This window comes from Camellia sinensis, chromosome 4 (assembly GCF_055761805.1).
Source record: "Camellia sinensis isolate YWXY chromosome 4, ASM5576180v1, whole genome shotgun sequence".
Taxonomy (NCBI): domain Eukaryota; kingdom Viridiplantae; phylum Streptophyta; class Magnoliopsida; order Ericales; family Theaceae; genus Camellia; species Camellia sinensis.
In genome coordinates this window covers 40481584-40504730 of record NC_138964.1, presented here as the reverse complement: position 1 = coordinate 40504730, position 23147 = coordinate 40481584, and the positions used below count along the sequence as shown (strand labels likewise).

Below are 23147 nucleotides of genomic sequence, written 5' to 3'. Positions count from 1 at the left end.
AAGTGGTGGTCAAAGATCATTATCGCCAGTAAGAGGTAATTTGTGTCGATGGAAGGTAATTAGTGGTTGAGGGATGTGGTGGCCGCACTATTACCAAATCATAAATAGATTATGGATCTTAAGTATGATGCATGTTATTTAATCACCGATTTTTTATTTTGTCAAAGTGTGATATTTGAGAGTGTGGTTGTTAAGGATAATTTTTTTCACACTTTTTGACTGTCATTAAAAGATAATTCCATCACGTGTTTTGACCGTGATAATAAACAATTAGATCACAAATTTTCAGTGTTATTTATGATCAATAAAACCTAAGATTAAACTTACATAATCCATAATTAATAATGAGATAATATCACAGCTATATATATGTCTCAATATCTCATCACTGTTAGTGTGATAAAAAAAAAAGATTCAATCACACAATGTGACTATCAATTATAGAGTATAGATTGTGAAAAATCTAAACAGAACTAATATCTAAAATATAATCAATATTATTTGTACAAAAATTTCCTTCGAATCACAATATTGACCACATATGAATAGCTAATAACCTCATATATTTCATAAACGAAACTCGAATTTTGCAAAAATATATACAATGAAAATTAAGGAATAAAAGGTTTTTTTTACTATGATTACACAATAAAAATCTCAATAAAAAAATAAAAAAACTTCAGGAAAACTCAAAGTTCTTGAATATTCGGTCTTCTTTGACCATATATTCCATCTCTCCAAGTAATTTCTAACTTCAATAATGAAAACACAAATTAGTTCAGAAGTCGCCAGAAGCATAGAAATAAACTTATTAATTTGTTCAAAATTAAAGAAAACAAAAATTAGAAGAAAAAAAATCTAAAAAGTTTATAGAATTTATCAGAGTTCAAACTAATCAACTAGACTTGAAATTAAATACAGGGGTAACGTCATCCAGATACATCAACTGGATAGGTAAGGAAAAATCTAAAAAGTTTATAGAATTTATCAGAGTTCGAATTAATCAACTAGACTTGAAATTAAATGCAGGGGTAACATCATCCAGATACATCAACTGGATAGGTGAGGAAAAATATAAAAAGTTCATAGAATTTATCAGAGTTCGAATTAATCAACTAGACTTGAAATTAAATGCAGGGGTAACATCATCCAGATACATCAACTGGATAGGTGAGGAAAAATATAAAAAGTTCATAGAATTTATCAGAGTTCGAATTAATCAACTAGACTTGAAATTAAATGCAGGGGTAACATCATCCAGATACATCAACTGGATAGGTGAGGAAAAATATAAAAAGTTCATAGAATTTATCAGAGTTCGAATTAATCAACTAGACTTGAAATTAAATGCAGGGGTAACATCATCCAGATACATCAACTGGATAGGTGAGGAAAAATATAAAATTCTTGATAAGTGGTCTAAGAACAAAGAAGAACAGATTAAAATGGAGAGAGAGCTGAGCAATACACTACACAAAAGAGGGATACTTTAGTGTTTTGTTGACATGTCAAGCATTTTCCAGTAAAAGAATATCACAGAATCACATTACTCTTAACACGATTTAGAGTCTCTCTAGAGAACAGCCCGTGGAGTTGGGGCCAATGCAATAATTCAAACCCCATAATGTGAAAAATGAAGAAAGGGTAATTCATACAAAAAATGAATTAGGGTTCGGGTTAGGGATGAAAGAGCACTAACGTAGTGCTTGGCCAATCCCAAAATAATACAAAAGCCTCAACTTCAATATACTAAAATTTCATTGCTTCAGCTGGCAATAATAGATGATTTTGTCCCTAGTTAGTGCTTAAGTTGATAAAACTTAACCATTTCCATTAAATAAATAATAAATAGAACAAAAACTAAGGTTATTAAAAATCAATACCAATTGAAGTAACAGAGCAGCTAAAAGTAAAAACCTTATGCTTGACAATGGGAAAGGGTCATGAACTTTAGAAGATGAAAAGATGGTTCATTAATCTCAGAACATGGTGCTATATATGAAGGAATGAATCATAGAGGAAGGAATAAATCACAGTGAGTATGAGATTTCAATTAAGAAGTTAATTGTAACTTTGACATAAGGCCCAGCTATGTTTGCCATTTTCAGAGTGTTGTATTACAATTATTGCCTCCTCTATGAAAAGAAAAAGAAAAAAAAAAGAAGAAGAAAGAACAAATATACTCTGATTAGTGTAAACTATCTCTAAAACATTATGATTAAGCAAGAAGCTGAACAGAGGCACTACATTTAAATCAAAAATGAAAAGGAATCAACATGAAGACAGAGCACATGAGATCACCACATACATAGGAAAATTTATATGTGTATATATATACACACAGTAAAGTCACAAACATTTAGTAGTAGGCAAGCACTTTGTAAAGGTCTTCTAATAAACTATATTTGCATTCAAAAAGCCACCTAGAATTGGAGACCTAAAAGAAGTGACAACAAAGCAAAATGGATCAAAGGTCAACAAGATTTGAGTCAACTTGCTTGGCTAATAATGCAAAGATATATTATAATTATAGGCAGCTTCCATGCATGCTGCTAATTGTTGGTTAGTGTGTTTAAGCCATGAGATACCTGGTTTATTAGGTATGCTAGTGAATGCTGTTGGCGAACTGATGCTTGTAAAAACAAGACTTCAACTCAAGCTATTCAATTTCCTTCTTGGCATTTTGTTTCTCCTGTAGAACAAAGAATGGTGTCATTAATGAGCACTTGAACAAGTTCATGGATGACAACAAAGCAAATGACCATAAGAACTTCGCTTGTTTACAGCCCGTAACATGAGCACTAGGCAAGCAAACAAATGAAGCATTCACAATCTAAGGAAATATTCATCAACAGCATCAAGTTTCAAAGCTTGAATAAGAATTGGCTAGAACATCTAAAGAATGAGAAGCAGATAAAACTATCATGCTGAGTATCTAAAGTCAGCTACAAAAGAAGTGGCAATTCCTATCATTGGTAGAGAGATACAGACTGGAATAGCATACCTAGATCTTCCAGAGCTACTGCTTCAGCTGATTATTCAGCTCTCCCTGCTGAGCCACACATGCTCTCAAGTCATAGAAACACCAAAGATTAAGTGCACGTCTGCGTATCCAACCCAAATTACCATGTAACAGATAGCAGCGCACAACCCAACAAGCTGCAGAAGTTAGTTGCAAAAACCAAAACACATGACAAACACATATTACTGAAATCAAAAAGGAAGAGAAAAATGAAAACCACAAATAAGCTTTAGCTAAAGAATCTATAAGTTCAGAGCATCCCCATGAACTATGAAGGGTCATATCGCTGCCCAAAATTAAAAAGGCAATGACACTAACCCACATGCATATAAATATAGACACTTAGATTATACACTCGCATAATGAGATTAAATTATTAGAAAGTTAAAGCACCTAGAACTAATGTAGCATGAACGCTCGACTTTCAGAAAATTAAAAGCTCAAGTCACATACGACACATTTGAAATATATGTAAATACTCAATTTATGGTGTACATCAGCCTACCTTGATACATGTTTATTCACTTACAAGAACTTTACCTTCTTATATGAATTAAACATTTCAGAAAATAAAAAACTCAAACAAAATACCGTACATTGAAATATCTGTGAACACTCTAGTCAAACAAATCATAAACCTACCGAATTTAGCATTGTCATGAGTTATGGTGTACATCAGCCTACCTTGATACATGTTTATTCACTTGTTGTAAGAGCTTTACCTTCTTATAAGAACTAAATATATGCACATGTCTCTTGACCTTATTTCTGCCACTAGCACCTGGTTCAGGAGAATAATACCTAAATGGGAGCACAAGCCAAAGCACCTGGTTCAGGAGAATTTTGCTTGCCTAGTGCTCATGTTGTTGATGAAATTTGGTAATGCTTCACTCAATGTGAAGAAAAAAGTGTTTTTCCCTCGATTTGATAAGCATTTTATGAAAAGGTTGGAGATGGATTTTGAGCAATTTTTCATCAAATTTAAATTTGATAGGCAAAAAAAAAAAAAAGGTTTAAGGATTGAAAAAGAACTTTTTTAATTGCAGCAGAGCAGACTGCTAATTTTTTACCCTATAATTGTCAGCCAAAAAGGTTAATTCAAATATGATTCTTCATGTAAGAAAGGGAACGTGGAATTTGACTAAACTTTGGAAGAAAGTAGTCTTACCTAATTAACTGTGGATAACAGATGCAAATACAATGAAAAACTTAAGAGCCATGACATGACAAAGTGACGATTGCATTTATAAGGTAAAATGTCTATCTTACAGCAGCCTTGGCCTCATCCATCGATCTCAAAACTCCAGGTCTGGGCTCCACTTGCCCATTAACAACACAAATCCATTTTCTTGGAAATCATTCATCCAGAATAATCACCCACATAGATGAACTAACAAGTAATCATAAATGAAGAACAAATAAATTCCTACTTACAGTTCCAGATTTGAGAACTTCCTTGTATCTTTCAGTCTTCCAATCCTACAGATAACTAACCCTAAAACAGTCCATAAATATAGCCAATTAATTGATGATACAGATTAAAAAAATCTCTTCAATTTGGAGGAATTTACAAGAGATTAGCATAAATATAGCCAATTCATCTCTGTTAAAGACCATGATCTCTTCCCCCCTCTTCCCCCAATTCTTCTCTTCAATAGGAGAGCTTTAAGAATATTTACGACAAAATTGCTATTGGTAACTTTGAGAAACCCTCTCTTTGCTCACAAAAGAAAGAAACCCTCACTCAACCAATCAGCCTGGCCTGTTTGGTTACGGAAATGTCTAGATAAAGCTGAATCACCCGAAATAGAAACAAAGGAAATTTTGCTAACAAATGCAAATCCAACTAATTGACTTACTTAAATTAATTAATTTTTTTTTTTTTAATTTCCTATAAACCAAAAAACCAAAATCAAAATCCAAACTCAACTACTATCAACTAAAACCATGCAATCAAACAATGATAAGATCAAAATTAAAAACACAACTACAATCAGAATTTAAAAAAAAAAAAAAATCAATATTTAATTATTTCGATGTCGAGCAAGGGTTTTAATGAATTGAATTGCAAGTACTTGGAATTTGAATTCTGAAAAAGTTGGGAATAAGAAATGCAAGAATCAAATATTCACGAGTTCTAGTGAGTCCCACTTAGGGGATAATGGTAATCTGTTAGGTGAAAAAAAAAGGTGTTAAAAAGATTTATTGAAGAGCTGGTGTTAATAATAAGTTTAAGAATATAAAAACTAATTCATCGAATCAGATATAGAATTTGTATAGATGGACAAAATTTTACAGAAGTATAGTTGTGAAGGTCCTCGGGAGCGCCGGACATAGAGCCGGCGATGGAGGCTCCGGCGGAGAGAACGTTGGAATAAACAATCATGTGCTTTCTTCATAATCAAAGACTTCTTCAAGTTTCACCGCTCACCGGGAAGTTACCGGTAATGATAACTGCTTCGCCGCCGCCTCCTCCGTCCGCCGCCGCCGCCGACCGTTGCCGGAAACTGGCGATCAGATACTCCGCGGCCGCAGATTTGGAGGAAACCAAAGAAGCGGTGTGGCAGTGGAGGTAGATTTGTTGTTGTCGTGGTCGAGAGAGAGAGAGATAGTCGTGTCTGTTTGGACTCCAATCACAAGATTGGAAAGATATATACAATCACATTTATTTAGGAATTGTGATAAAAAGTATAATCACGCATGTTTGAAATTTGAGATTAAAAATAAATATTACTTTACTTAATTAAATTAAACGGATATTTATATACAAGTCCTGTCTTAACAATAAATGATAGTTTAAGTTTTACTCACAAAACTTTAAATTTTAAGTCCTATGTTAATTTTATAAAACCAATTTACTCTTACAAATTGAAAACCCCGAACATTTTGTTCCCCACACTCTCTCTCTCTCTCTTACCACTTCATTCATTTCCCTCTCTTTATCTATAATTCTTTTAACTCTTTCACTTCATATATGAATCACTATAACAAATCCATAAAAGCAAAACACTCATGGCAACAATCTCACTTCTACTTGTCAACTCTCCTCTCTTAGCCTCTTCACTCCCCTCCCTTGGTCTCCAAACAACAGTATTTTCTTCACAGACCCAATTCTCAGCTCGATCCCAATCCAAACCCAGAATTAGACTCATTCGCCTATCAATCATCAGATCTCAGGTCGATGATTTTCGGAGGAAGGAAGACATAGTCATCATTGCCCATCGCTTCTCGCTATCGTAGTTGCCCACTGCTCGTTGTCGCTGTCGCCGCCTCTCACCGTTGTAACCCAATCATGTCTATCTAGAACTAGATCTAGAGATTTTCAGATTTGGAAAGTGCAGAAAAATGAGGATGAAGGTGAGGGTAAGAGAGAGAGAGAGAGAGAGTAGATTGATGATATTCTCAATTTTAACCTTGAAAAAATTGAGAAATTTTTCATAACTGATAATATTCTCAATTAGTACTAGCAAAAACTAAGAAATTTCTTAGTTTTGGTAATTATAAATTGAAATCATTCTTAATTTTAAAATTAAAAACATTCACAATTCCAAAACTGAGAACATCTCAGTTCTTACCTACAGACCAGATCTCCAGATCTTAAATCCAACATTCTTAATTTTGATATTTGATTTTGTTACGTTGCTTCTGAGTTTATTAAGTCATCATCATTCAACTTGCAAATTGACGTGATCTATTAAAAAGTACAGGAACATCAATTGCAATTCAAAATGAGACTTAACCGTTCAAAAACTTTTATACAGGACTTAAGCTACCACACATGCTGTCATTAGGATTTTTAAGTAATTAATCCTAAATTAAAAATGTAATTAAATATCATTTTAATTTTTTAAATTACACTTTTAATAAAAGTGAGAGTTTTTTAATTTCTCTTGTGTAATCTTTAATTATTATTGTATTAGTGTCGAAGGTGGTTGACAGATGATTTCATTGTTGTGAATGTAGCCAAAGGTGATGAGAATGAATGGCAATGAGACAAGTTTGGAGTGAATTTGTCATCCTTCACCTCTACCCCATATCATATCATATCAGGGGCGGGGATAGGTTAGTTTTGTAGTTTAAATAATAATAATAATAATAATAATTAAAGGTAATATAGTATATTATAGATAATAATTTATAATTAATGAGTTAAAATATGTAATATGATAAATAAATGAGTAAAAATGAACATTAAGTATAATATTTTAATATTTTAATTTTATTATATTAAAAAAAATTGAGACGAGGATGGGGTAGATCGGGATGAAAGAGTAATGGGTGGTAGTCAGAAAGAATGGGAGAGAAAAGAAAAAATGCCAAAAGAAAAATTAAATAGAAAACAGAAAAAACTTTTTTGTGTTTACAAAATTTAACTGTTTACAACTTTTTGAAAACAAAAACAAAAACAAAAACCAAATGAATTTTGTTAATAGTTTTCAAAAATTATGTAATAAACAACCACAACAAAAAAAAGCAAATATAAGAGGCACTTGCAAGCCGGGCCTATTGATTGGAATTATTTATTGCAAGTCCTGACTAATAAATTTATCACTATATATTTATTCATAAAACAAGAAAAATTAATAAATTTATCACTAAATAAAAAATCAATAGGTCTTAATGGTATTTAATCTCCTTAATGAGACTAATTCATAATTACCTCTAAATATAAACATTACCAAACAGGCCTTAAAGGTCTGGTTTCTCTTGAAATCAAGATTTGGAAGGGTGCCTATTTAGGCTTGTAGGCCCATCATAGGTCTTATTTTGATAATCTCATCTCAATCATTCATTTTGTATACCATTCGTCTATATCATCAAAATAAATAAATAAATAATCAAATAATCTTAACTTATTCAATTAATCATATTTGTGTTTGAAAAAATGAATGACAAGAATGTGTAGTATTACATTAGTTTAAGGGAAAACGTTATTGTTGGTGCATAACATATGCATTGTATCACAAAATGTGTAATTTTATCATAAAATTTTGTAATATCAACTACAAAATGTATACTCTCGCCACAAAAATGTCCACAATTTTGTAGTTAAATGTTGTAAAAGTTTGTAGTTTAATTATGACATTTTTTATTATGTCAATTTATAATGAAATTATGTATTTTATAATTGATATTATAAATTTTATAATAAAATTACATATTTTGAAGTAATATGCACCCCTAGGAGAACCCTAGTTTAATTGAGGCAATTACCCCACCCAACTTTAGGGAAAAAAAAATTCCAACAAAAAAAAAAAAAAGAAAGGTAAAATAGGAGAGAGAATGTCTCTGAATGAGTGAACGCAAATTGTATTAAACATATAAAACAATTGTTTTTTTCTTTTTTTCTTTTTTAATTATAAAACATAACAGTAATAGAGAAAATTTATTGTTTGCTCACGTCCCAAAAACATTCCTAGACAACTACAGAACACAAGCATAGGGTTTAGTTTCTACATGACTTAATGAGTGTCATATTATTATTTTAATTAGACTAATACTGTATGTACTAATTAATGTACTAATTAATGATGTGATATAATTTAAGATATTTTTAGTTTTTTTTTTTTTTTGAATAACAACAAATTTTATTAAAACGGGAAAGAGAAAGAGGACAAGAAGTCCTCATACAAAGAAAGAAAAAGAGGAGATTTTGGTATTTATAATTTATATAATAAGTGGAGTCAATAATAATATCATAACTAGTGTTGACACAATAGTTAGTACACTAATTAGTGCATATAGCACCACTCTTTTAATTAACCTAATTGATATTAAATTATGTTTATAGTACATTACGTGTTTGGGTTGGTTTGGGAAATGGGTTGGTTTTTTGTCTTTTTTGACTATTTTAGCCTGGGCTAAAAAACTTGATTTGGGAATGACTTTTTGGCTTTTTTGACTTTTTTGTGAGAGAAGAGTGTAATGATTATGGGTTGGATGTGATGTTTTGTTTGTTGTAACTAAAATAGTCTATTTTGTCTTTTGTGGCTATTTTAATGTTTAAATTTTGAGTTTTGTTGATGTACTGAATTTTGTTTAGTGGTTATGTTATAAGTTCGTTTTCTGGAAAAAAAATAATAATAATAAATAAATAAAATAAAATAAAATCAATGAAAGAAATTTGTGTATAATATTTTTTCTGAATGAACAAAAGTGGTCAGCTTGGTTTGATTTTCAAAATTAATTTTGAAAGATAACTTTCTGAAAAAGATGCGAAATTTGAAAATCTATTTAGTTGTATATTTTGAATTTTTTTTTTTTTTTTTGAAAATCCAGTCTAAAATCTTAAAAAAATTTGCCCAGAATAACACTTTTGAAGCCAATAATGAAGTGCCATCCTTGGTTTAAAAAGAGTTTTGAAAAATATATGTTGTGAAAACCAATTAAGTTTTAGGTTTTAAATTTTGAAAAAGTGATTCAAAAACTCAACTGAAGGGGTCCAAACTTTTTTATTAACTTTCGTACGTGGATTGACTTTTTGACTATTTTAGCCTAGGACTAAAAAGTCTCGTTTGAGATTTTTTTTTTTTTTTTAAACTTTTGTAAAAGAAAAAATAAAATGATTATGATTTAGGTGTGATATTTTATCTTATTGAACTAAAAAAACCTATTTTATTTATTTATTTATTTGACTAAAATAGTCCAAACCCAACTCAAACTTTATGACAAACATAATGAAGACGTTTGTGGGTTAACTACCAAAATAAATGTATATTAACCTAATCGCTAATTGTAGTGACTGAACTAACAAAGAGAAGAGGGGCTGTAGCATGCCACCGGTGTAATAATTTTTTTCTCTAGATAACACATTTTAAGTTACAGTAATGGTTCAGAGTATTAATTTTGATAGTTTAATAGAGCATTATTGACATGATAAGGAGAGGAAAAAAAAAAAAACAAGATCAAAACATCACATGGTGGAGCCTCCTTCCAGCTCATTAGAGCTGACTTTAGAGTTCAAGAATTAAAACTCCAAAATATTTTTCTTTAAGTTATAAAAAAAAAAGAAAAAAAAAAAAAGAAGTCACTATTCTCATCCTACTTTATTCCAAAAAATACTCTTTTCGCTGTCTTTATTATACATTAAAAAAAAAAATTCATTTGAAGTAAAGTGAAGTGACAATAGTAACTGTTAATGCTGTTCGTCCCAGTGAATGGATCAGACAGGTCTAAGCTCCTCCAGCCCGTATCCAAATGATCAAGCTCACCAGATAACCTGCAGGCAAGTTCAACGGGGAACGGAGTAGTCCCCCAGCGAACTCTCTGACAAGCAAGTTAGGAAGAGAAGCAGAGTATATAGGAGAGAATTCGAGATAGAGAACTTAACCTTTTTTCTTGTCTACAACATTTGCTTATATCCTTTGGCAATCATTTCGTTGTCCCTCCCGACCTGCTCTCCTTGCCGAAAGCCTATGCTGTAGCTCACCTTGCTCAGGGTAAGGGGGTCCTGTTCCGGCGGAGAGGTGTTGTCGTAATAAATGCTATGATGGGCTGCATTAATGGTGATGTGCAGTGTCAATAACTTTGCAGATCTTTGTCTGCTGATGTGGTTCATCCTTCTCTTGCCGTGTGTCTGAATGTCATTGGCTCTTTGTGTCATGTTGGACTCCAGCTGTCCTGGACCTCGTCAGCTGGGTTATGCACTGTGCTTCAAGTGATGGGTCGTGGGTGGTTCATGGCCTTTATGGGCTTATACACATCAGTAACTATATAAAGGACCCCAAAAAACATTTACATTTGAAACAAAATGGAGTGTAAATAGCAGCTCTCCAAAAATAAATTCTTAATATACTTTGATATTTTTATGATGGTGTTCATCCACTTTCTAAATTAACAAACTTTAACGCTTAAAATTATACTCAACTTTTCATTATTATTATTTTTTATCTAAATTAACAAGTTTCCTCCAAGGGGAGATCTCACTAGTCTAACAACTAATCACTAATTTTTACCAATCAAAATAAAAATAAAAAAACACAAATACACAATGTCAACAAAGGATACCACATTCTTATTTATCATATGTAATATTAATTTAAGAGTGAATTATACTAATAGCCTCTATAGTTTGAGACTCGTGTCACTTTGGCCTCTGACTTTTCAATTATGACAAATTTGACCCTGAATTTTGAATCTTGTTCTAAATAAGGGCAATTGAAAATAGTATTGCTCAATTTTAAGGATAAAGTCATCAATTTAATAAAATATAAACTAATTTGACAAAAATAAATGTCCATGTTTGAATTTTTTAAAATAATTTCCACCCACCAAAGATAAAATTATGTGAAATTGATAAATCTTTTAAACATTTATTTATTTATTTTCACCAAATTAATTTTTATTATGTATTTAGATGATAATCATGTAATTGATGGTTATTAAGCTTTTAATGTATAATCCATATATTTAATATATGAAATTTTTTAATTTTAAATTTTTTGATTTAATGGATTAGTTTAATAATGATATCAAAATTGTCACGATATTTGACTTTTGATAAAATAGAAACTAATTTAATAAAAATAAAAACAAACTAATTTAATGAAAATAAAAACAACCACCCATTATATGATTATCATCTAAACAAAAAATAAAAATTAATTTAGTAAAAAAAAATGTTTAAAAGATTTATCAATTTTACATAATTTTATTTTTAGTGGATAGAAACAACTTTTTAAAATTCAAAAATATTTTTTTGACATTTTGGTCAAATTAGTTTATATTTTATCAAATTGACAATTTTACCTTTGAAATTGAGCAATGGTATTTTTAATTGTCCTTATTTTGAACAAGAGTCAAAATTCCGAATCAAATATGTCACAATTAAAAAATCAAGAATTAAAATGATATAAGACCCAAACTATAGAGACCGTTAATGTAATCCGCCTTTAATCTAATTATTAATAATACATTAGACTTGTATACATGATATCACATTACAAATATACATTAGTTATGAAACTTATTGCCAATATAGTGTTGACAAAATTTAAAACATGATATAATATAAAAATGTGGTAAATCTAACATTATTTTTGATAAAACAGTCTTGATTTTCTCTTAAAGGAAGAGTTATTAAAATACCGTACATTGCAATATATGTAAACACTCTAGTCAAACAAATCATGAACCTACCGAATTTAGCATTGTCATAAGTTATGGTGTACATCAGCCTACCTTGATACATGTTTATTCACTTGTTGTAAAAGCTTTACCGTCTTATAAGAACTAAGGCCTTGTTTGGCAACAGGTTGATTTAGTCAAAAAGTCAAAAAATTATTAAAAAAGTCAAAAAGTTAACAACTCATACCAAAAAGTCAAAAATTCTCTTTTCTCTCTACTTTTTGCACATTTTTTCGTAAAAAGCCAAAAAGTCATCCCAAACATACTAATTTTTTTTAGCTCATATTTTAGCCAAATAACCAAAAAGTTACTAAATTAGTCTGTTTCCAAACAAGGCCTAAATATATGCACATGTCTTTTGACCTTATTTCTGCCACTAGCACCTGGTTCCGGAGAACTTCGCTTGCCTAGTGCTTATGTTGTTTGTAAATCTAAGATAAACGCAGCGGATGAAAAATTATGGTCATACATTTCCTGCAAAGTCTGAATTGAAGGATCTCGTGGGTAAATCACGTGCTTCCTGAATCTGATCAATCAACCTAGCAATTGAGTGATATTACAGAATGAATATCACCCACACAAGTCACAGTGCAAAATGGCTCTTGATCATTGTATTTTGGGAGAGAGTCAGTATATGGGAAAAACACACGACATACGTTGTTTTTCTCTTAATCACCCATATCCCATATCATATTAGATATATAGGATAATATCTCATCTATCCATATCAGTTGATATGATAGATATGGATATCCTGAGTGGTTATCCAAGTAAGTTTTGTATTCAAATTCAAACTTACATGGATAAGGTTCAAAAAGATTCAAAGGGTCATGCCACATGGGCGCCCAATTTCTAACATCTCCCACTCGGACATGAGTTGGCATGACACTGCCACATTTCTATCTCAATCTCCCCAAAAAATGAACAATCTCATACTAGCCACTGCACCGTGCGACTGCTGAGAACACCTGCATGTGGGAGCTCTATACTAGAAACTCAAAATGAGCCAGCATAGAGAAATCAACCCAAAAAGAATAGAAATAGTATCTCATATACCCCAGACCCATCTAATTACATCGGTCCAAAAAACATCTCTAATCTCTCAAAAAGAGCATGTTTGACCCTCTCAATTCTTGCAATATATTCACACTCAATCCGCCTCTCATACAGAGCGATGTGAGTTGCCGGCAGTGAATATACAACAGTGGTGTAATACTAGATGATCTTCCCTTTGCCCTCATGCCATTTAGTTTAGGATTGACCGTTTTCCCAGTGATGTCCCTTAAGACCGAATCATACGTGACTGCAGGCAACATACCAAAGTAGCAGAACATCAACCCCTTATCTTATGACATAGTCAAAAGTCACAAAAGGGTACATAAATGAAAGTCATACCAATAATGACATGTAAGACTCACACGGTGAGGAAACAGGGATCCATTCTCTCACCTCATTACTCGGTCGCCAAGCACATATAGTATGAATACATGCTACGGTGGAGTAACTCTTCCATAAAGAGTGATGTCATACTCGATACACCGTACAGATATTAGTTTAGTCGCTTTCTAGCGCCTAACTCGAATTCTCTATTTGCTCGCCTTCCAAGTGCCAAATGAGATCTCGCATCTGGCTAATCATAACAGGCACAATATGGAAAGTGGGTACTAACATCCATGTTTGGTCCTTAACACGACCTCATCTTGGTTGTAACCAAGGCGACATGCATAGTGGATTATTTAAGCCTCTCTTGGCTCCAAATAAAAATAAACCACTAGTCTCATCCTTACTCGCTCCCAAGCGCCAAGGGCGATTGCTCGTATGAGTGAGCCAATCTTGCCTGCTGATATCATCATCTGCTAATCATTATGATACAAACCATAATAGTGTCAACATCTCATCATCTCAAAATAAGTGATCGATTTAAAAAAAAAAAATTGACTACAGCTTATGCAATTCTAGATTCCAAACATAATCCTTATCAGCACCTCTTGCGATAAGTATATACAACAGAATCCACCATGTGCGCCTCACACGAAGTGATTCAAGATCACAATTCTAGATTCCAAACATAAGCCTTATCAGCACCTCTTGCGATAAGTATATACAACGGAATCCACCATGTGCGCCTCGCATGAAGTGATTTAAGATTACTACCTCTTGCGCAATAACCTCTCTAAAGATATTTTGGTGACTAATTTGCATTCATTCTTAATGTGCCCAACTAGCGCAGATGCACCCAACTAGCGCATTGAATCTTACAAGGAGCAAATTAATATACTACTAGTAAAGCATTTTATCCACAGTCTAATGAGCAAGGTCAATGTCTAAACAACTCAGTTGACCATTTACCAAAGATAACACTTATCATGCCGAATACGCCCACATAGCGTACTTTAGGCTCCCACAACAAAGAAAAGATCAAGGAATATAGGTCATATGTTTCTCCCAAAAACAATCCGAGGATTCACTCAATAGCTAAGGCTTTGGCTTTTACCGATAGGTAAGTCAATGGGTTTGCAATTTTGTATCTAGAATCGTTCTAGGATATTCCTTATATAAGTCATCGAAGACAAAACATGAATTCTCCCAAAACAATCCCCAAGGATCGTACATCCGAGCATATAAATTACATCACCCATGTCCATCATATCTAAAACAGAGGACTGTCCACCCTAGGTGGCGACAACCTCATAAATTCTTGGCTCATAATGACTAAGTAAGGAAAAACTTCTTTTGGACCATTGATCATGCCTCAGTGGTCTTCATCGATCGTCGTTAGCCTATCATGGCTTGACGAAATCTAAGAACCACTATTTGGATAACTGTTTTAGGTTGTAAAAGATTTATTGGAACTAGCAACCTTTTTGCGCTTCTAACTTTTTACCATAAAAACAGAAGGTAAATCCCTATGGATCTACTTATTCTATTCTCTAATGAGAAAGTTGGGTCACAATGTCCACAAATCAATGTTCTGAACTTATGTCAATCATAGCCCAAGTCAAAATAATCTCACTCCCCAGGAGGAAGTCTTCTCATGGTCTACACTTTCCTCAATGGTGCAACTTTTCGGTATCTAGCGAGCCTTATGCCTCAACAATGACTATCCAAATTACGCATAACTTTAGAACAGTTTCGCGTCATAATGGAAAGTCAACCAAATTATAGAAATGGTTAATCCTCAAAGACTTTGTCTTAAACTGCGTAACATTAATCCATTTTCTAAAAATAGGGGACTAGAGTCTTTGGCATTATCCTAGGCTCTTTATCATCTTGTGGAGCAATCATGAATGTTTCCTTCTCAATCACCCAGTGATGACATGGAAAATTTTCATATTCGCTACCACGCAAACAAGAATGTAGAGTATTCTTCTCTAATAGAATAATCCATTAGTAGGCACATCGCTTCCACTGTCCCTAGGATATTGGAAATTTCTTTCCATTCTCAACTAGGATACATAGAGCGTTATGCTTAGAATTCTGTATGTTATAGAGTTCCAAAGACTCTATTCACGTCACCTTTACTAAGAAAACTTTATGTGACTTAGTTACACTACCACAAAGATACTTACCTATATGCACATGACCCGGAGGGTTTACATGACAACATATAATAATGCGCCACACAACCCTATGTGTATACAAGACAACATACTATAATGCACTATAGAACCCTAGGTCTTAACTTCGCAACTTTATGAGAAGTAAAATAAGGATAAGTTGCTTTGATGGTTACAGTTCGCCCACAAATGGCTTTCTGCTAACCCATTACTTAAATTGAGTGTAAAAATTTGATATGGAGGGCATTTAGTTAGAGACATAAGCAACAAACTAAAGTGCAATTCCCAATTGGGAAACATTTTGCGCCATTATCCACCTAACATTAACAATACTCAATTCCTTATCTCTACTACACTATTGTGTTATTGAGTATTAGGAATAATCAATTTTCTAAGCATCCATTTCTCTTCACAGAGTTTTTTTCTAAAATACCTCAAATAGATACTCGCCACCTTGGTCAAAACTAAAAGCACGAAAGCTGTTATCTAATTGATCCCATCCTCATATGTGCAATGTCAAAAATCATCTCAAAACTTTTGACTTATGGGAGATCAAATAGTCTTGACTCAGATGCGTATCATAATCTATAAATGTGTCGAGATTGAGGCTTAGCTATCATACCCTTACACATATCTAGTCACAAATATCATAGTAGACTAAATGCGCCAAAACAAAAGACCTTCTACGGCTTGCCTACTTACTTGTGCGCACCCATTGCGAACAAAGTTACACATTCACATGAGAGCAGGATGTCATAAGCGAGTGGGCCCGAGAAGGCCTACTCAAACCATCGTGTCATTATCTCATTAATGTGATTAAGTATAATAAGCCACTGGTTCATGACCAATGTCATAAACTAATTCCAATCATCTTAATGTGTGAGTTCTCGAAGACAAGTTTTAAAGATTTAGGCCCAACTAGGTAATGACTCATGACTAATTCATATTCACTAGATCATAAAAGGATGTCATGGAGATATCAAGTGCGCTTAAGTCGCAAATTTAACTAGTAAGTGCTAATCGTCTGCACCTTTTAGTCAATTTTATTCTCCATACACTTTAATGCATCTAGTTGAGAGATGACGATACTCCTCTTGCCATATCTATTTCTCGCTTCATAGTTACTTGCAATTAATTCTACTATCCACAAGAAGGAGAGAATAAGCTATCAATTATGATAGCTCCTGAAGTAAGTTAAGCGCGGATTAGGCTAAAGAGTCTAATTCAACACAATGCTCTCACGAGCCATGCGTCAAATTCTTAGAGTCATAACAACCTTGTCGGCCTTGACCTTTTCATTATTATGCTGCAACGTTTGCGCTTAGTGGTAAACGTTATTAAAAAACGTTAGCCTAGCTAAGGAATCATACAAAGAAGCCCCTCCTCATGTCTCACACTCAAGTGTGGAAACAGAGGGTGTGTTTGGTAACGTTTACGTTTTCAGTTTATATTTACAAAAATTTTATAAACTGGTTTTTGTTTACTTTTTGTTTATTTTTAGAAAAACATAAACTGCAAACGCAATTGGTAATTGACAAAATGTTTAAAAAATTTTAAAAATATAAAAAGAGTGAGAAATAGCAAGTGGCGGCGGAAGACGGTGGTGGAAAGTGATGACGGTGGGTGGTGGGTAGCTGGTGGTGGATGGGTGGGTAGGTGGGTGACGGTGGCAGGTGGTGGGTGGCAGCGAGTGGGTGGTGGTGGTGGTGGTGGTGGCGGGTGGCAGGTGGGTGGCGGATGGCTGGTGGTGGTAGCGGGTGGTGGTGGTGGGTGGGTGACGGTGGTGGGTGGTAGTGAGTGGGTGGTTGTGGCGGGTGGTGGGTGGTGGTGGCAGGTGAGTGGCAGATGGTAGTGGGTGGTGGTGGGTGGGTGGGTGACGGTGGCGAGTGATGGGTGGTAGCAAATGGGTGGTGGTGGTGGTGGTGGTGGTGGCGGCGGGTGATGGGTGGTAGTGGCAGGTGGCGGGTGGTGGTGGGTAGTAGCGAGTGGTGGTAGTGATGGTGGGTGAGTGGGTGACTGTGGCGGGTGGTAGGTGGTAGGGAGTAGGTGGTGGTGGTAGTAGTGGTGGGTGGTGGCAGGTGGATGGCGGATGGGTTGCAGGTAGGTGGTGCGTGGTGGTGGCAAGTAGGTGGCGGGTGGAGGTGGCGGGCGGTGGATGGTAGTGGCAGGTGGTGGGTGGTAGCGGGTGGATGACAGGTGGGTGGTGGGTGGTGGGTGGTGGTGGTGGTGGCGAGGGGTGGATGGTGGTGGCGAGTGGGTGGCAGGTGGGTGGTGGTGGCGAGTGGGTGGTGAGTGGTGGTGGCTGGTGGTGGTGGGTGGTGGGGGGTGGGTGGTGGGTGGTGGTGGCGGAGGACGGTGGTGGAAAATTGTGGCAGGTGGTGGCTAGTGTTGGGTGGCAAAAAAAAAAAAAAAACTGAAAACTCAAAATGGAAACACATTTTTTGTGTTTTCATTTTTTGGCCAAATTTATAAACTAAGACCACTGATTTATAAATCAAAAATTTTACCAAGCAAGTTTTTATTTGAGTTTTTTAAATTTTTGTAAATATAAACAGAAAACAGAAAATAGAAAACGTAAGTGTTACCAAACGGCACCTAAGTGTCCAGACTTAGACAAGTTGGCAATGCTAATAGATTTTGCAGCCACTAAGCGCTAATCTCTTCACTTAGTGTTAATAGATTTTGCAGCTTCTAAAGGCTAATCTTTTAACTTCACGTGATATTTCAACGCACACTATTTATAGTGCATGAAATTTTGCTCCATCCACTCCCAAGAGTTGGGTAGAGAGCAAAACACTGCTCATACTGGCTACTCGTCTTACACTTAATGACTAATTTATTTAAGCTCACATTTCTTGGATGACGTGACTCTTGAATATTACTTCATCCAATGATGTAACATTATTTACAAGTCAAAATACAAAGTCAATCCGCGTAGCTCAATAGTCAAGATCATATACAGATCTATTGAGGGCTTGCTAATTTCATAACTCCAAAACTCGTCAACCAAAACTACGTAGCATGTCGCTAACCATAACACACACATTAGTTTTTATTATGCCAAACAAGGCAACAAAACCACGGTGACTTTGAGACATGTTTCCTTACTTTGGCTCAATTAAGGTTTGACCTAAAGTCTCCAAGACTTTTGCTCATCTAAAAAATGGGATTACATTGTTCATATTTGAACATCTTTACTAAGTCTAGGTCAACCAATTAACTTCCATAAGCTAAGTCAATTTAGAGAGAAATTCGCATTGGGATTAATTTGATTAGCATAATATAATTTTGCCACAAAAATCTAAATTAAATAGTGACAATATTACACAAGTCGCAAGATCAAAAATCCGTTGTGCTCGTAATCATCTCTTGCGCCACAGGTGACAATTATCCAAAATTTAATTTAATTTATGCGCAAAATATTGGTTTTTGGGAGTTAATCTACAAAGATTTCTCTCAACCGAATAACCTCCCACTGACTATGGCATGTCTAAAAGCATGATAAAAAATTCTAATTCCATACAATAGCATCATAATGTAGATTCACAACCAACTCATGCTATGTCACAATTAATAATGAAATTTAAACAAATAACAATTAATCATTCTATTCTAATCACAACATATTAGAAACTCTAGGAAAAAAATAACAACATGCTGTATTTAATATTCAAATTATGCCATAACAGAAATCATATCACTCTGAAATTTTCTGAATTTTTTCTGAATTTTTCTGGAGTTTTAAATAACTAATAAACACACATAAAATTAGAAATAAATATTCCAGAATCTGGTAAAATGCTATAACTATACCAGTAAATAGTAAACTACAACAGTAGTCTACAATAAAAAAATCAGCCCCAGAAACTTAACCATGCAACACTATATGCATTTTAAACTAGAAATAATGAATTATTATTTCAGGAAAAATATTTTTTATTTTATAAATTTTTCAAAATTTTACAGAAGATAAAAAATTTAATTCTGAGTCTAACAGTGCCAACCACACTTAAAACAAAGCTATAACGAATTAATTATGACCATTTAACGTAATTTTGAATTTTAAAGAAAACATGCAGACCCTTAACCACAGCCGTCAAACCAGCCAAGCCGGTGAGGAAAACGGCGTGGCTCGGCTCAGAGAGCGGCTCAGCTCGTGACACAGTGCCCGGCGCGCGCGTGGGCAGCGCGGACAGCGCGCTCGTGAAATCGCGAAACAGCGCGCGCGTGGCAGCGCGTCTCAGCGCGTGGAGGTGCGTGACAACGTGTGACAGCGCGTGTTCGCCGCTGACGGCGTCATTTGGAGCGTGAGGCACACCCGCCGCCTTCCAGAGTGTTTTCTGGTCCGATTTCGATACTCCCGAACTCCATTTTTCACAACAAAAATATTTATGGCATCAAAAATCACATTTAATGAACATAAAAATGAGGTGTACCACACTCTCAAACTAATGAGAGTTGAAATTTTCCTCCTTTATAAACATTCATGTCTATAATGTGTACATATATATATATATATATAAAATATACACATGATTAGAGAAAACACGAAAATATCCATTCATGCTCTGAAACCAATGTAAAACAAAGTATAAATGCAGCGGATGAAAAATTATGCTCATACCTTTTTCTGCAGAGTCTGAATTGAAGGATCTTGTGGGTAAATCACGTACTTCCCGAATCTGATCAATCAACCCAACAATGGAGTGATATTACAAAATGAATATCACCCACACAAGTCACAGTGCAAAATGGCTCTTGATCGTTGTATTTTGTGAGAGAGTCAGTATGTGGGAAAAACATACGACATACGTTGTTTTTCTTTTAATCACCCATATCCCATATCATATTAGATATATAGGATAATATCTCATCTATCCATATCAGTTGATATGATAGATATGGATATCCTAAGTGGTTATCTAAGTAAGTTTTGAATTCAAACTTAAACTTACATAGATAAGGTTCAAAAAGGTTCAAAGGGTCATGCCACATGAACGCCCAATTTCTAACATTGTTGGTGAAATTTGGCAATGCTTCACTCAATATGGAGAATATTCCAAATGCTTCACTCAATGTGATGAAAAAAGTGTTTTCCCATTGATTTGATAAGCATTTTGTGAAAAGGTTGGAGATGGATTTTGAGTAATTTTTCATCAAATTTAAATTTAATAGAAATAAATAAATAAAAGGTTTAAGGATTGAAAAAGAACTTTTTTAGTTGCAGCAGAGCAGACGCTAATTTTTTACCCTATAATCGTCAGCCAAAAAGATTAATTCAAATATGATTCTTCATGTAAGAAAGGGAACGTGGAATTTGACTACATTTTGGAAACAAAAGTAGTCTTACCTAATTAACTGCGGATAACAGATGCAAATACAATGCAAAACTTAAGAGCCATGACAAAGTGACGATTGCATTTATAAGGTAAAATGTCTATCGTACAGCAGCCTTGGCCTCATTCATTAATCTCCAAACTCCAGGTATGGGTTTCACTTGCCCATTAACAACACAAATCCATTTTCTTGGAAATCATTCATCCAGAATAATCACCCACATAGATGAACTAACAAGTAATCATAAATGAAGAACAAATAAATTCCTACTTGCAGTTCCAGATTTGATTATTTCCTTGTATCTTTCAATCTTCCAATCCTACAGATAAATGACCCTAAAACAGTCCATAAATAAATATAGCCAACTAATTGATGATACAGATTAAAAAAAATCTCTCTGATTTGGAGGAATTTACAAGAAATTAGCATAAATATAGCCAATTCATCTCTGTTAAAGACCATGATCTCTTCCCCCTTTCCCCCCCAATTCTTCTCTCCAATAGGAGAGCTTTGAGAATAATTACGACAAAATTGCTATTGGTAACTTTGAGAAACACTCTCTTTGCTCACAAAAGAAAAAAAACCCTCACTCAACCAATCAGCCTGGCCTGTTTGGTTACGGAAATGTCTAGATAAAGCTGAATCACCCGAAATAGAAACAAAGGAAATTTTGCTAACAAATGCAAATCTAACTAATTGACTTACTCAAATTATTTTAAAATTTTTTTTTTTTTAAATTTCCTAGAAACCAAAAAACCAAAATCAAAATCCAAACTCAACTACTATCAACTGAAACCACGCAATCAAACAATGATAAGATCAAAATTAAAAACACAACTACAATCAGAATTTAAAAAAAAATAAATAAATAAATAAAATCAATATTTAATTATTTTGATGTCGAGCAAAGTTTTTAATGAATTGAATTGCAAGTACTTGGAATTTGAATTCTGAAAGTTGGGAATAAGAAATGCAAGAATCAAATATTCATGAGATCAAGTGAGTCTCACTTAGGGGATAATGGTAATCTGTTAGGTGAAAAAAAAGGTGTTGAAAAGATTTATTGAAGAGCTGGTGTTAATAATAAGTTAAAAATATAAAAACTTATTCATAGAATCAGATATAGAGTTTGTATAGATGGACAAAATTTTACAGAAGTAGAGTTGTGGAGGTCGTCGGGAGCACCAGAGATAGAATTTGTAATGATAACTGCTTCGCCGCCGCCTCCTCCCTCGGCTGCCGACAGTTGCCGGAAACTGACGATCAGATTTGGTGTTGTCGTGGTCGATCGATCGATCGAGAGAGTAGAGTTGAGGGAGTCCCTAGGGTTTATAAGGAAGAGTGATACATACAATCACATTTATTTAGGAATTGTGATTAAAAGTATATATATAATCGCACATATTTGGAAGGTGAGATTAAAAATAAATGCAATTCTATATAGCAAAATGCTTGGTAGCTCGAAAAGGAGTGGCTCGAATGGTTTGAATGGGTGTTGGCCGGTCATCTGTCCGATGACCGACCGGACGTCCATCCAAACGACCGAATGAAAGCTTGTCTACCGCAGTTGTCACCTTTGTCCATTGCGGCTGTTAGCCTCCTCGGCGGACGACCGGCAAGGTGAAATTCGAGCCATTCGAGCCAACCCCCTTTTTGGGCCACCTAGCATTGTTCTTCTACTTGATTAAATTGGAAAATTATCCATAAATCCTATATGGAGAAAAGTTAAATTATTTACTCTTAAAAGTTTTCTGGTAGACCAATTAGTCCCATGGATATATATATATTTCTTTTTTGAGGTGGTTTTGATTCCATTTGATTTTACATGAATACATTTGGTGTGATTGTGTTTTCCAAAATGAGTGATTCTGTTTTGGATGGGGTAAGGCAATGTTATCATGGGGACTCTGTTTTGATTGTTTAACATTGATCTCATTGTTGTGGAGCGAGAGTGTGGCGTTATTGCCTGCAGTGTTGGCCATTTTTTCTGGTGGCAACCATAATCCATTTTTGCACTCATTTTCGGTGGTGTTTCTTGGGTGTCATTGGGTGTTGATTACACCCATCATATATTGTAACAAGTGAATAGTTCGACTATTTGATGT

The 23147-nt window shown here is 34.2% G+C and overlaps 1 protein-coding gene across 8 annotated transcripts in view; it reads right to left on the bottom strand.

Moving 5' to 3' along the window:
• Positions 1-458: 458 nt before the first annotated feature.
• The window catches only part of LOC145824591 (uncharacterized), a 188703-nt gene continuing 166014 nt past the window's right edge, over positions 459-23147 (bottom strand). Inside the window, exons 3-5 of one of the 8 annotated variants that reach the window (XR_014366373.1) lie at positions 3005-3159; positions 2589-2692; positions 459-752 (exon numbers count right to left, since the gene is read on the bottom strand). Coding sequence is in view for 1 of the 8 variants with exons in the window: in XM_082924667.1 (XP_082780793.1) it covers positions 3020-3159 (140 nt within the window). In the remaining 7 variants the exon portion in view is untranslated. Of the gene's footprint in view, positions 753-1939; positions 2693-3004; positions 3160-4456; positions 6382-23147 lie in introns of those variants that run through there. The other 7 variants (XR_014366374.1, XR_014366372.1, XR_014366378.1 and 4 more) reach the window with 7 other exon arrangements.